The sequence below is a fragment of the Neovison vison genome, chromosome 9 (assembly GCF_020171115.1).
Source record: "Neovison vison isolate M4711 chromosome 9, ASM_NN_V1, whole genome shotgun sequence".
NCBI classification, from domain to species: Eukaryota; Metazoa; Chordata; class Mammalia; order Carnivora; family Mustelidae; genus Neogale; species Neogale vison.
Window position 1 is genome coordinate 47790003 of NC_058099.1, and position 13986 is coordinate 47803988.

General features: G+C 41.8%; 1 protein-coding gene across 1 annotated transcript; it reads left to right on the forward strand.

Moving 5' to 3' along the window:
- The first annotated feature begins 2932 nt into the window (after positions 1–2932).
- LOC122916932 (interferon alpha-1/2-like) lies at positions 2933–3532 on the forward strand. The gene has a single exon (XM_044264319.1). The coding sequence runs from the start codon at positions 2969–2971 to the stop codon at positions 3530–3532; it is 564 nt and encodes a 187-aa protein (XP_044120254.1). The 5' UTR covers positions 2933–2968.
- The last annotated feature ends 10454 nt before the right edge of the window (positions 3533–13986 follow it).

Consider the following 13986-nt stretch of genomic DNA (forward strand, 5'->3'; position numbering starts at 1 on the left):
TGATAGATGCCAAGGGGATCTATGGCCAGGAGCCTAAGGGAGGGAAGTCGGGAAGAGGGGCCAGCCGACTTCCCACTGGAGATGCAGGGGTGAGTCTGGACTCTCCAACAATGCACGTCCTGGAGACATTAAATTGCAATGTGTCTTGCATATTTGGAAATCGAAGCCCGGTGCTGAAAGTCCTTCCGTCTGATGTGACTGTGGAATGAGAAGATGCCCTAAAGCTTCAGAGAACCTTTAACTTCTAAGGTTGAGAAGGAGAAGGGGAGACCCTCAAGGGCACAGAGATGGGGGGCAGCCAGTGCAGGTGGGACGCAACCAGGGAAAAATGATCTCTAGGAAGTGTGGAAGAAGGGAAGTTTCAGAATTTCCCAAGAGGAACCTCAGGCAGGAATTTATGACATGGGCTATAGGACTGTGCCCTGCATCTGGAGAAAGTCTCTGAGGCATGTCCAAGGAACTATGACAAGGCCAGAATGGCTGGAAGTGAGGGTGACTGGAGATGATGACAGAGAAGAACAGTCACCAGAAAGGCCAGAAGTTCTGGGCACTATTTCATGTGCTGGAATCTTGAAGAATCAGTTATGTGATGGTTTTTCCAGCACTCACTAAGCCCTCAAGGTCTTTATATACTCTCCATTTTCAGGATTCCAAATAAAAAGAAGAATTGGGCCTGATGGTTAAAAAAAAAAAAAAATCTCCTTGTTTGATCAAGAGAACCTCACTGGAGCTCTCTGCAGCTCAGTCTCTCCAGATGTAAAGTGGGAAATATTCCTAGAGCTGTTGTGATAATGAAGTGGCACATTTCAAAGCATCTAGTATCTTGCACTGAGTGAGAGTTTAACAGATGGGCAATATTTTCTCATGTTTTCCCTAAAAATTGATCTTCTCTTAACCTTTTCCCTATAACTGAATATAAATGGCTGATCCCCCCAAAATATCATTGGGAATAAAAAACACCCATTGGGAATGGGTGTCCTCTCCACTGAATGAAATTAGTACACAATAATGTAATATGTATACATATACACTGTACCTATGTCCCTATGCTCCATATGTTCTGGTACAGCACATTTCCCTTCCTCCACGCCCTCCCAGGTCCCATCCTTTCACTCTCCAATCACAGAGTTTCCCTCTCCCCCAGTGTAGAAACCTCCTGTGAGCTCCCCCTCCTCCCTCCTCAGGAGCCTCTCCTGCCCATTCACACAGCTGCTTCCTTTTCCTTTGTGGGTTCTGTCTGGCCCTTTTACTTCCAATGACAAAGCCACAGCAAAGAACAAAAGTTGTTTGAAATTTCCAGGTTTTTTCGAAACTCTCCTAGCAGAAGCCTTGATGTTTCCTTTTCTCCTGGTGACTATTGTTGACCTGAGGGAATGTCCCCACTGCAGTGATGTCACAGTGGCAGGAGCAGAGAGGAGATAGGAGCAGGAGGCTGCTGTTCTGTGGCCCGTCACAGTCTTTACAGGGGAGGCTGCCAGCGAGGGGGCAAGGTGGGCTAGACAGTGACCAGGTGTACACACAGGCTCGTGTTGTATGTAGAAGTCTGTACCCTCGTGGGAGATTTTCCTCCAGAGCAAGCGAACAAACAGAAACAAAAACTTTCCTGGAATGAACAGACTCTGCTAGTGTTATAAGCCATGACCTTCAACAAAAATACCTTTTTTTTTTCCTTTTCTTTTCTTTCTTCATTTTTTATTTATTTATTCATTTATTTTTTTACAAAAACAGCAGATAGATTCCTAGTAAAAGTGAGCAGAAGGTCCAGAGTTTTTCCGCATCCTTCCTGCTCTGGAGCTTCAAGGTCTCTCCCACATTTCAGCATCCCCCCACCAGAGGGAACACTTGTTCCAGTTGCTTCCAACAATGTAACAAGTAGTTCTAGGGTTGGGAACAAGGCTTCAACATTCCATGGGCTGTCTTGTGGACGTTGCTTGTCTTTGAGTCTTATTTTGATGTGGGCTTTGGAAATAAATACAGATAGATTCTACATAACCATTTAATTATTCAAAACTTATTCATTGCATCAAGAATTCTATCTGGTATAAATGGAAAAGATATTTTGAGAATAACTAGATGAGTATCTAGCAGCGAGTGAAGTTAAAAATCATTTTCTTATTGAGGCCATACTAAAATAGGGTACATGAAAAACAAACATCCAGTAAATAATTGAATAATTCATTGGCTGTTAGCAATTTGGAATGATTCTCATTATTTTTTTTTGATTCTCATTATTTAAGGACACCGATAGTATTATGTCTTTCTACAAATTCTTAATTAGCATTGTACTTTTATATTTCCATTTAAGTAAGAAAAAATTGAGAAGTCATTCATCATATTTAGATATCCAGTAAAGAATAAATAGCTTAAAATATAGCTCTCAGACTATGGACTCTGAAAAACAATCTGAGGAGTTTGAAGTGGTGGGGAAGAGGGAGGTTGGGGAACCAGGTGGTGGGTATTACAGAGGGCACGGATTGCATGGAGCACTGGGTGTGGTGAAAAAATAATGAATACTGTTTTTGTGAAAATAAATTAATTAATTAAAAAATATATAGCTTTCAGTTGAAATTTTTGTCCATCTTAACAGTGAATTAAATAAACAAAGTAAAATGAACACTTTCTTTTCTAATCTATTAAGCAGAGCTATACATACATAACTATATAGACTGTAGATCCATGTTACCAAGTTTTGTTGGAAGGTTCAAATACATAAATATTCAAAAGACTGTGACAGGAGGTGGCAATAGGAAAAAGAAACGGTTGAGAAACCCATGCTCTACAACCCAGGAGAAAGTGTAGAAAGGAAAGCAAAAAGAGAAGTAGAAAGTAAGGGAAACGTTCAGAAATCGAAAACTCCTATGTCCCCTACTTAAGCCTCATGCACAGGAGAAGATGTTCAGAGAAGCTAGAGCAACGGGTCCCAGACGTGCCCACCCCAGCCAGGACAACAGCATCGGCAGGATCCCTGATGGCCCTGTCCTGCTCCTTCTTGGTGGCCCTGGTGGTGCTCAGCTGCCACTCCCTAGGCTCTCTGGGATGTGACCTGCCTCAGGACCACAGCCTGCTGCCCTGGAGGGCCCTGATGCTCCTGCGACAAATGAGGAGACTGTCTGCTAGCTCCTGTGACAACTACACAAACGACTTTGGCTTCCCCCAGGAGGTGTTTGACGGCAAGGCGCTACAGAAGGCTCATGCCCTCCCTCTCATCCATGTGACAAACCAGAAGACCTTCCACCTCTTCTGCACAGAGGCCTCACCTGCTCCTTGGAACACGACCCTCCTGGAGGAATTGTGCTCGGGACTTTCTGAGCAGCTGGGCCACCTGGAAGCCTGTCCTCTGCTAAAGGCGGGGGTGGGAGAACCACCCCTGGTAAATGGGGACTCCATCCTGAGGAACTACTTCCAGAGAATCTCCCTCTATCTGCAAGAGATGCAATACAGCCCTTGTGCCTGGGAGATGGTCCGAGCAGAGATCATGAAACCCTTGTATGCATCAACAGCCTTGCATAAGAGACTAAGGAACAGGAAGTGACACCTCTTTCAACATGGAAATGATTCCCTCTGACTAATAACATCACACATTCCAGAGTCCTGCCATCTCAGAGACTCTCATTTCTGTGGTTGCGAAGACATGAACACAGTCAATTTGTCAAGTGTTTTCAGGACATGTCAACTCTACAACCAGTAGTTGCTTACAGATGACCTTGCCTAATCCTATTTATCTATTTAAATATTTATTTATGTAAATATCCTTAAGATTCAGTTTTTTCATATAATATGATGTACACCTTCACATAGTAGAATATAATAAAATATATTTTTAATATGTAATCAGTTTATCACTTTTTTTCTTTATGGAACTTTAAGAAAAAAGGGTTTTCAAAGAGGCACACCAGGTCTGATTGTGTAACTCCGTTGGAAATTGGACAGCAGAATGCATTTACCATCATACTGCATTAACACTGGAAATAACAACTCACTTTCTCTAAGACAACTTGCACGTTGACCTTAGGCTATAGGACATACAAAATACAGATCCTGATGTCTACATCTTTGGTCGAAGGGACATATTAATATGGTTGCTGTAGGGATGGGATCTAAAAACCTCCTATTTAATGTTTTAACGATGAAGGAAAGGAAGTGACGTCTATCACCTACTGCTATAACAGAGACGTTGAAGCACATAGGAAGTGCATATAGAAAAGCTGTGTACCCCTCGACAGGTCACTGGCAGATGTGGAGACATGTATGTCCAGTGTCAGGGGCAGATGAGCTGGCAGTTGACAAGAATCACAATGGCTGAGTCCCACATTAGCAGGCAAAGCCAGAAACAGAGGTGGTCACGCAGGGAGACCGTGTCATGTGAGAAACAGACATAAACTTGATTCTGAGGCTCTTCAACCATTGAAGGGACGGGAGAGAAGAGCCACAAAGGAGACGGTGGACTCTTGGCCATACAGCACAGGGATAAGGGAGGATGCTGGTGAGTGTCTTTAAGGAAGTAAATGTATTTCAAAGACCATCAGCGATTCCTGGAAGATGTGGATTGAAACTGCCTGTGATGTCAGAAACACAGAAGCCTTTGCTGACCGTCGGTTTGGTGGAATGCATAAGCAGAGACCACCCTGGAGCGGGTGGGAGCATGAATAAGAGAAGTCAGTGCATCTGTCTTGGAGAAGAATATTGCATGGGATCTGGGAATAATGGGGCTCGTTATTCTGCGCATAGTTTGCACTTTCATGTCATTTCTTTTTCCCTGAGTGGTTTCATGGATTCAATGTTCTGCAAATCATGTTAATATGTTTAATGCTGTATTTCTTTTTCATCATGACTGAATTGCTGACTGTGATTTAGCGTGTCTTGGTTCTTACTTCCTTGCACATCAGCGAGCTACTTGGCTTTAAGAATTCACTTGGCAGGAATGGATAACTCATTCAATCCTTCATCAAATTATCTATTACCATGGATAAGATCATGTTTCCTGGAATATTTGGCATCATTAATGAGGTTCCTTAACCCCTCCTTGTGACCCTGTTTACTAAAGTGGCAAAATATCCCATTGCTTTTTCTAGAGAGTTTGATGTGGTAAGAATTCTTCTCTGTTGCTCACTGCTAGTATTTCCTCATGTTCAGAATACCACAATGTTTGGTGGATATCCACATCACAAGATTCTCTTGCACATAAAGACTGACAGACTTTCTTCAAAAATGAGGGTGGGAAGCTGAGTCAGGTATTCTCTCTCCTCATATTTACAGCAGTGAGAAATCACTGGTCGAATGAGCTGAAAATACATGAATCATGGAAATCCATGGAGCAATAGTGAGCTGTGTGTAATTCAGGAGTACAAACACATTTAACAATTAGGACAGAAGAGTGTGAATATTCACTGAACTCATGCACTGAAAGGAACCTAGCAGTGCATCTCTGTAGGGAACAGCATAAATATGGTAGAAATCATCTTATCTTAATTCTGACAGCTATATATGGGAATATTGTTTGTCTCCTCCTCCAAAATTCGTGGGAACAGTGGTCCTACACTTCAGTACCAGACTTGCAAAGGAGGCTGCCTCCCAAACTGCAATTCTGTTGTGAATTCTAGGAAAGGCTGATCCATTCATCCCTCATTGGCAAGAAACGTTTTTATTTATCACCAGTGATGAGACGGTGGCTTCTACAAACTTCTGAAAGTTGAGAATAAAGATCTAGTTGGAAGTGCAGAAGAACATGCTATTTCCTTAACCTTCTGGCACCCATGCTGCCCTCTCCCTCCCCCAACCCTCATTCCAGAACACATTCCCCTGTCCTAACAGTTTCCTTCCTCAACAAGGCAGAAGTCCCCACAGCCCCTTGGCATTCACTCTCTTGACCTCTCAGCCTTTTCACACAACAGCTTTCTGTTCTGCTGTCATCTAAGCTTAAAGGTTTTCCGAAGGAGCAGCAAAAGAAAGCAAGTAGACAACAAAAATGCATTGAAATCTCTAGGTTTTGCAGAAACATCTGCTAGAGAGGCTTTGCTCAGATTTCCATCCGATATGATGGAACAGCAGTGGGGGCTGAAAGGAAACAGAAAGCAGGATCAGGTTGAAGGGTCGCCTAGTGAAGCTCCCCTCCGGGAAGACTGCTTCCTGGTGGCCAAATGTGACAAGGGTGGTGACCAAAATCGGACCTCTTCTGAGAATGTCCCTTCCAACTACATAAAGCCTACCTGTGGACATCCGGAGATTCTAATGCTGTCATAAACCCGTTTCCTTACTCTGTCTGTAACAAAGCGTAAGTCTTGTCCTGATAATCCCTATAGCCATAGTCAGTTTTAATCCCAATGTTCTTGATTATTAAATACTGGAAACTGTTGGAGAACCAAGCAGCAAAGGCTAAATGCAGGGGTAAGGGGAGTGAGTACCCCTGCCAACATTTTTTAAAAGATTTTATTTCTTTATTTGAGAGAGACAGAGAGGCAGAGCATGAGAGGGGGGAAGGTCAGATGGAGGAGCACACTCCCCACTGATGAGGTAGCCTAATGTAGGACTCGATCCTAGGACCATGAGATGATGACCTGAGCTCAAGGCAGATGCTTGAAGGACTGAGCCAGCCAGGCGCCCTGACCCCCGCCAACTTTCCATTCCCAGGCATTGCTATTCAGCCTGCCATGGGACGTAGAGGAGGCAGGGCTCAGGGTTGGGTGCCCAGGGACAGGCTGGGAGACTCACCCTGCATTATTGGCCACAAGCAGCCAAGGTCTGGCAGCGTCAGAAGCCAGAGTGTGCACTTGGCCTCCCTCCACCCTCCTGTCAGCTGATTGCTGTGCTGTGGATCTCAAGGCCCCCACAAATCCGGTCCCACACAGAAACACGCTAATTCCAGGGCTCCTGTGCAAAGAATCCCGGAGCTCCACTGTGCCTGTGTTGGAGCATTCCCTAAGTTCTTGTTACACCAGGAGTAGGACACTCCTTTGCTCAGAAAACCACACTGACGTCTGGAAACATGAAAGTGTTGAAAGTCAGCAGCAGTGTGGGAACCTGGAAGGAGAACAGAAATGGGAAAGTGTTCACTGGATTAGTCACTTATCCTCAGGAGGCAGAACAGTTGGACAGTAGGGCAGCATTGAGTCAACTGTATCTCTGTGTCCTTCCCGAGACTGAGAAGGGTCAAGTGGACACTGGGAGCACAGAATTCTTCTAATCGTATGTGGCCCATGGTAGTTTCCCCACCGTGGGTGACCCTGACAGGACAACAGCCTGCAACGTGTTGGAAGGAGAAGGGTCAGTCTAGTGCCAGCTGCAAACATCTATCTCATTGGCAGAAAAATCTAATGTCTCATGAGTACTCATTTAATATTTAATTTTTATTTTTTTTAACATAATGTATTCTAGCCCCAGGGGTACAGGTCTGTATTTACACACTTCACAGCTCTCACTGTAGCACATACCCTCCCCAATGTCCATAACCTCACCTCCGTCTCCCTAACCCCCTTTCCCTGGCAACCCTCAGTTTCTTTTGTGAGATTAAGGGTCTCTTAATGGTTTGTCTCCCTCCCTATCCCATCTTGTTTCATTTATTCTTTTCCTACTCCCAAACCGCCCATGTTGCTTCTCTACTTCCTCAAATCAGGGAGATTATATGATAATTGTCTTTCTCTCATTGAATTCATTCAATGGGCATAACCTCTCTAATTCCATCCCATTGTTGCAAATGGCAAGATTTCATTTCTTTTGATGACTGCATAGTATTCCATTTTATATATATACACCACATCTGCTTTATTCATTCATCTGTTGATGGACATCTAGGTTCTTTCCATAGTTTGGCTCTTGTGGACACTGCTGCTGTAAACATTCGGGTGCACGTGCCCTTTTGGATCACTATATTTGTATCTTTAGGGTAAATACCCACGAGTCCAATTTGCTGGGGTGTACGGCAGCTCTATTTTCAACTTTTTGAGCAACCTCCACGCTGTTTTTCAGCGTGGTTGCACCAGCTTGCATTCCCACCAACAGTGTAGGCAGGTTCCCCTTTCTCCCCATCCTACCCAGCGTCTGTCATTTCCTGACTTGTTAATTTAGCCATTCTGACTAGTGTGAGGTGGTATCTCATTGTGGTTTTGATTTGTATTTCCCTGACGCCAAGTGATGTGGAACACTTTTTCATGTGTCTGTTGGCCATCTGGAAGTCTTCTTTGTGGAAATGCCTGATCATGTCCTTTGCCCATTTCTTGATTCGATTACCTGTTCTTTGGGTGTTGGGTTTACTAAGCTCTTTATAGATTTTGGATACTAGCCCTTTATCTGATATGTCATTTGCAAATATCTTTTCCCATCCTGTCAGTTGTCTTTTGGATTTGTTAGCTGTTTCCTTTGCTGTGCTGAAGCTTTTGATCTTGATGAAGTCCCAACAGTTCATTTTTTTGCCCTTGCTTCCCTTTCCTTTGGTGATGTTCCTAGGAAGTAGTTGCTGCGGCTAAGGTCAAAGAGGTTGCTGCCTGTGTTCTCCTCAAGGATTTTGATGGATTCCTTTCTCACACTGAGTTCCTTCATCCATTTTGGTCTATTTTCATGTGTGTTGTAAGGAAATTGTCCAGTTTCATTTCTCTGCATGTGGTTGTCCAATTTTCCCAACACCATTTGTGGAAGAGGCTGTCTTTTTTCCATTGGACATTCTTTCCTGCTTTGTCGAAGATTAGTTGACCATAAAGTCAAGGGTCTGTTTCTGGGCTCTCTATTCTGTTCCACTGATCTGTGTGTCTATTTTTGGTCCAGTACCATACTGTCTTGATGATGACAGCTTTGTAATAGAGTTTGAGGTCTGGAATTGTGATGCCACCGATTTTGGCTTTTGTTCAGTATTCCTCTGGCTATTCGAGGTCTCTTCTGGTTCCATATAAATTGTAGGATTCTTTGTTTCATTTCTTTGAAAAAATGGATGGGCTTTTGATAGGGATTGCATTAGATGTGTAGGTTGCTTTAGGTAGTGTAGACATTGTTACAATATTTGTTCTTCCAATCCATGAGCGTGGAACATTTTTCCATTTCTTTGTGTCTTCCTCAATTTTTTTCATGAGTACTTTATAGATTTCTGAATATGAATTCTTTGCCGCTTTGGTTAGGTTTCTTCCTAGGTATCTTATAGTTTTGGGTGCAGTTGTAAATGGAATTGATTCCTTAATTTCACTTTCTTCTGTCTTGTTTTGGTGTAAAGAAATGCAACTGTATTCTGTGCATTGATTTTATATCCTCACGCTTTACTGCATTCCTATACAAATTCTAGCAGATTTGGACTGGTGTCTGTTGGGTTTTCCACATATAGTATCATGTCATCTGCAGAGTGATAGTTTGACTTCTTCTTTGCTGATTTGGATGCCTTTCATTTCTTTTTGTTGCCTGATTGCTGAGGCTAAGACTTCTACTACTATGTTCAATAGCAGTGGTGGTAATGGACATCCCTGCCATGTTCCCTGACCTTAGGGGAAAAACTCTCCATTTTTATCCACTGCAAATGATATTTGGAGTGGGTTTTTCATAGATGGCTTTGATGCTATTGAGGTATGTACCCTCTATCCCTACACTTTGAAGAGTTTTGAACATTAAAGGGTGCTGTACTTTGTCCAAAGCTTTTTCAGCATCTATTGAGAGTATCATATGGTTCTTGTTCTTTCTTTTAGTAATGTATTGTATCACATAATGATTGATTTGCGGATGTTGAACCCACCTAGCAGCTCAGGAATAAATCCCACTTGGTCATGGTAAATCATCCTTTTAATGTACTGTTGGATCGTATTGGCTAGTATTTTGGTGAGAACTTTCGCATCTATGTTCATCAAGGATAGTGGTCTGTAATTCTCTTTTTTGATGGGATCTTTGTCTGGTTTGGGATCAAGGTAATGCTGGCCTCATAAAATGAGTTTGGAAGTTTTCCTTCCATTTCTATTTTTTGGAACAATTTCAGGGGAATATGTATTAATTCTTCTTTAAATGTTTCTAGAATTCCCCTGGGAAGCCGTCTGGCCCTGGGCTCTTGTTTGTTTGGAGAGTTTTTGATGACTGCTTCAATCTCCTTACTGGTTATGGGTCTGTTCAGGTTTTCTCTTTTTTCCTGGTTCAGTTGTGGTAGTTAATATGTCTCTAGGAATGCTTCCATTTCTTCCAGATTGTCAAATTTGCTGGCAGATAGTTGCTCATAATATGTACTTATAATTGTTTGTATTTCTTTGGTGTTGGTTGTGATCTCTCCTCTTTTCATTCATTCTTTTATTTATTTGGGTCCTTTCTCTTTTCTTTTTGATAAGTCTGGCCCAGGGGTTTATCAATCTTATCCACTCTTTCAAAAACCATCTCCTAGTTTCATTGATTTGTTCTATTGTGTTTTTTGGTTTCTATTTCATTGATTTCTGCTCTGATCTTTATTATTTCTCTTCTCCTGCTGGGTATAGGCTTTCCTTGTTGTTCTTTCTCCAGGTCCTTTATGTGTAGGGTTAGGTCGTGTATGTGAGACCTTTCTTGTTTCTTGAGAAAGGCTTGTATCGCTATATATTTTCCTCTCAGGACTACCTTTGTTGTGTCCCACAGATTTTGAATCGTTGTGTTTTCACCATCATTTGTTTCCATTATTTTTTTCAATTCTTCTTTATTTTCCTGGTTGACCCATTCATTCTTTAGAAGGATGCAATTTAGTCTCCATGTATTTGGGTTCTTTCCAAATTTCATCTTGTGATGGAGTTCTAGCTTCAGAGCATTGTGGTTTGAAAGTGTACAGGGAATGATCCCAATCTTTTGATACCAAGTGATACCTGATTTAGGACCCAAGATGTGATGTATTCTGGAGAATGTTCCAGTTGCACTGGAAAAGACTGTGTTTTCTGTTGCTTTGGGATGGAGTGTTTGAATCTATCTGTTATGTCCCTCTGCTCCATTGTATCACTCAAGGCCTTTATTTCCTTGTTGATCTTTGGCTTGGATGATCTGTCCATTTCAGTGAGGGGAGTGTTAAGTCCCCTACTATTATTGTATTCTTGTCGCTGTGTTTCTTTGATTTTGTTATTAATTGATTTATATAATTGGCTGCTCCCATGTTAGGGGCATAGATACTTACAATTGTTAGATCTTCTTGTTGGACAAACCCTTTGAGTATGATATAGTGTCCTTCCTCATCTCTTATTAGAGTCTTTGTCTTGAAATCTAATTGATATGATATAAGGATTGCACCCCAGCTTTCTTTTCATGTCCATTAGCATGGTAAATTTTTTCCACCCCCTTTATATCTTGAGGTGTCTTTGGGTCTAAAATTAGTTTCTTGTAGGCATTCTGTATCCATTCTGTATCCATTCTGATACCCTGTGTCTTTTGCTTGGGGTTTTCACCCCATGTACATTCAGGGTAACTATTGATAAATATGAATTTAGTGCCATTGTATTGCCTGTAAGGTGACTCTTACTTTATATTGTCTCTGTTCCTTTCTGGTCTACTACTTTTGGGCTCTCTCTTTGCTTAGAGACCCCTTTCAATATTTCCTGTAGAGCTGGTTTCGTGTTTACAAATTGTTTTTGTTTTTGTTTGTCCTGGGAGCTTTTTATCTCTCCTTCTATTTTCAATGATAGCCTAGCTGGATATGGTATTCTTGTCTACATGTTTCTCTCTCTTAGTGCTCTGAATATATCATACCAGTTCTTTCTGGCCTGCCAGGTCTCTGTGGATAAGTCTGTTGCCAATCTAATATTTTTACCATTGTAGTTACAGATTTCTTGTCCCAGGCTGCTTTCAGGATTTTTTTTTTCTTTTTTTTTTCCCCAATTTATTTATTTTCAGAAAAACATTATTCATTATTTTTTCACCACACCCAGTGCTCCATGGAAGCTGTGTCCTCTATAATACCCACCACCTGGTACCCCACCCTCCCACCCCCCCGCCACTTCAAACCCCTCAGATTGTTTTTCAGAGTCCATAGTCTCTCATGGTTCACCTCCCCTTCCAATTTACCCAAATTCATGCGTTCAGGATTTTCTCTTTGTTGCTAAGACTTGTAAATTTTACTACTAGCTGATGGGGTGTGGACCTATTCTTATTGATTTTGAAGGGGTTTCTCTGTGCCTCCTGGATTTTGATGCTTGTTCCCTTTGCCATATTAGGGAAATTCTCTATAATAATTCTCTCCAATATACCTTCTGCTCCCCAAACTCTCTCTTCTTCTTCTCGAATGCCAATTACTCTAATGTTGTTTTGTCTTACGGTATCACTTATCTCTTGAATTCTCCCCTCAAGGTCCAGTAGTTGTTTGTCTCTCTTTTGCTCAGCTTCTTTATTCTGTGTCATCTGGTCTTCTATATCACTAATTCTCTCTTCTGCCTCATTTATCCTAGCAGTAAGAGGCTCTAGTTTTGATTGTACCTCATTAATAGCTTTTTTTATTTCAACTTGGTTAGATTTTAGTTCTTTTATTTCTCCAGGAAGGGCTTTTATTTCTCCAGACTGAGTTTCTCTAATATCTTCCATGCCTATTTTTGGGCCCAGCTAGCATCTTGAGGAACATCATTCTGAACTCTAGACTGAGATATTATGAAAGTCCATATTGATTAGGTCCCTTGCCTTTGGTACTTCCTCTTGTTCTTTCTTTCTTTCTTATTTTTTTTTTTGCAGTGCCTTTTTCCACCTTGTCATTTTACCCAGATAAGAATATATGAAGGAATGAATAAAATACTAAAAGGGTGGCTAGGACCCCAGGAAAATGTGCTCTAACCAAATCAGAAGAGACCCCAAATCATGGGGGGAAGATATGGGGAAAATAGGAGTTCAGCAAAAAAAAATTATAAAAAGAAAAAAATATACAAAAGAAAATATGTATATTGGATTGGTGACTAGAACAGAGTCACACACATAATTTTGGTCTCTTAAAATAAACTCTCTCCCAAAATTTTAAAGAATGAAAAATACACACACACACATACACATTCATACTAAGGGTATGTTTACTAAGGGTAAACACGATGAAGGGATGGAATATGACTATAAAGATTGACGTTTTAAAAAACAATTTCTAAAAAAGTAATTGATGAGATAACTGGAGAGAATTTGCTCAGGCTGGAGACTAGAATAAAGACCTCTGTAGATTTAGGGTATATTTTGACCTATTAGAAGAAGTTGTATCCCAAATTGTTTAGAAGAAAAAATCCCATGTGTATACAAAAGTATAGTTAGATACACTGAAGGGTAATATATGAGTATAAAAATGAAGGTTCAAAAAAGATTTTTTTTAATAAAAGGTATTGTTAAGATAAGCTAGTTAAAAAATGTTAAAGGAGGAAAGAGCAAAAGTCAAAAAAAATTTAGCTTAAGAAAAAAAAAAATTAAAAAAATTAATTAATTTTGCCAGACTAAAGAACATGGGGAGAAAGTCATGAAATTCATGCTTTGCTTGCTCCTCCTCTGGAATTCCACTGTTCTCCTTGGAAGAGAACTTGGTCTTGGCTGAATTTCTTGCTGATCTTCTGGGGGAGGGGCCTGTTGTAGTGATTCTCAAGTGTCCTTGCCTGAGGCAGAATTGCATCACCCTTACCAGAGGCTGGGCTAAGTAATTCACTCGGGTTCACTGTCGGGAGCTTTTGTTCCCTGAAGGGTTTCCATAGAGTTCTGTAGGATGGAATGAAAATGGTGGCCTCCCAATCTCTGGCCCGGAGGAGCCGAGAGCTCTAGAGCTCGAGAGCTCAGGGCCCCTCTCCAGAGCGTGCCTTTGGAGAAAAGTGCTCAATCACTCCCACCTCCCAGGCCTCTGGCCGCACTCCAAGCTCCCCCAGCCTCTGACCAAGCGTTGCTGGCACACAGCCCCATCTGGAGTCTCCAAACCCAGCAGATCCCTGCTCTCTTCTGAGGCGGTTTTCCGGGATCTTGTGGGGTCCCTGCTTACAGAGCAGTGGCCTGCCTAAGCCATGGATCACAGTTTAAGGTAGGCCCGAGTTGAGAGCTCACTTCTGGACTCCCCGCTCATAAACCTGGGAGCTCTGC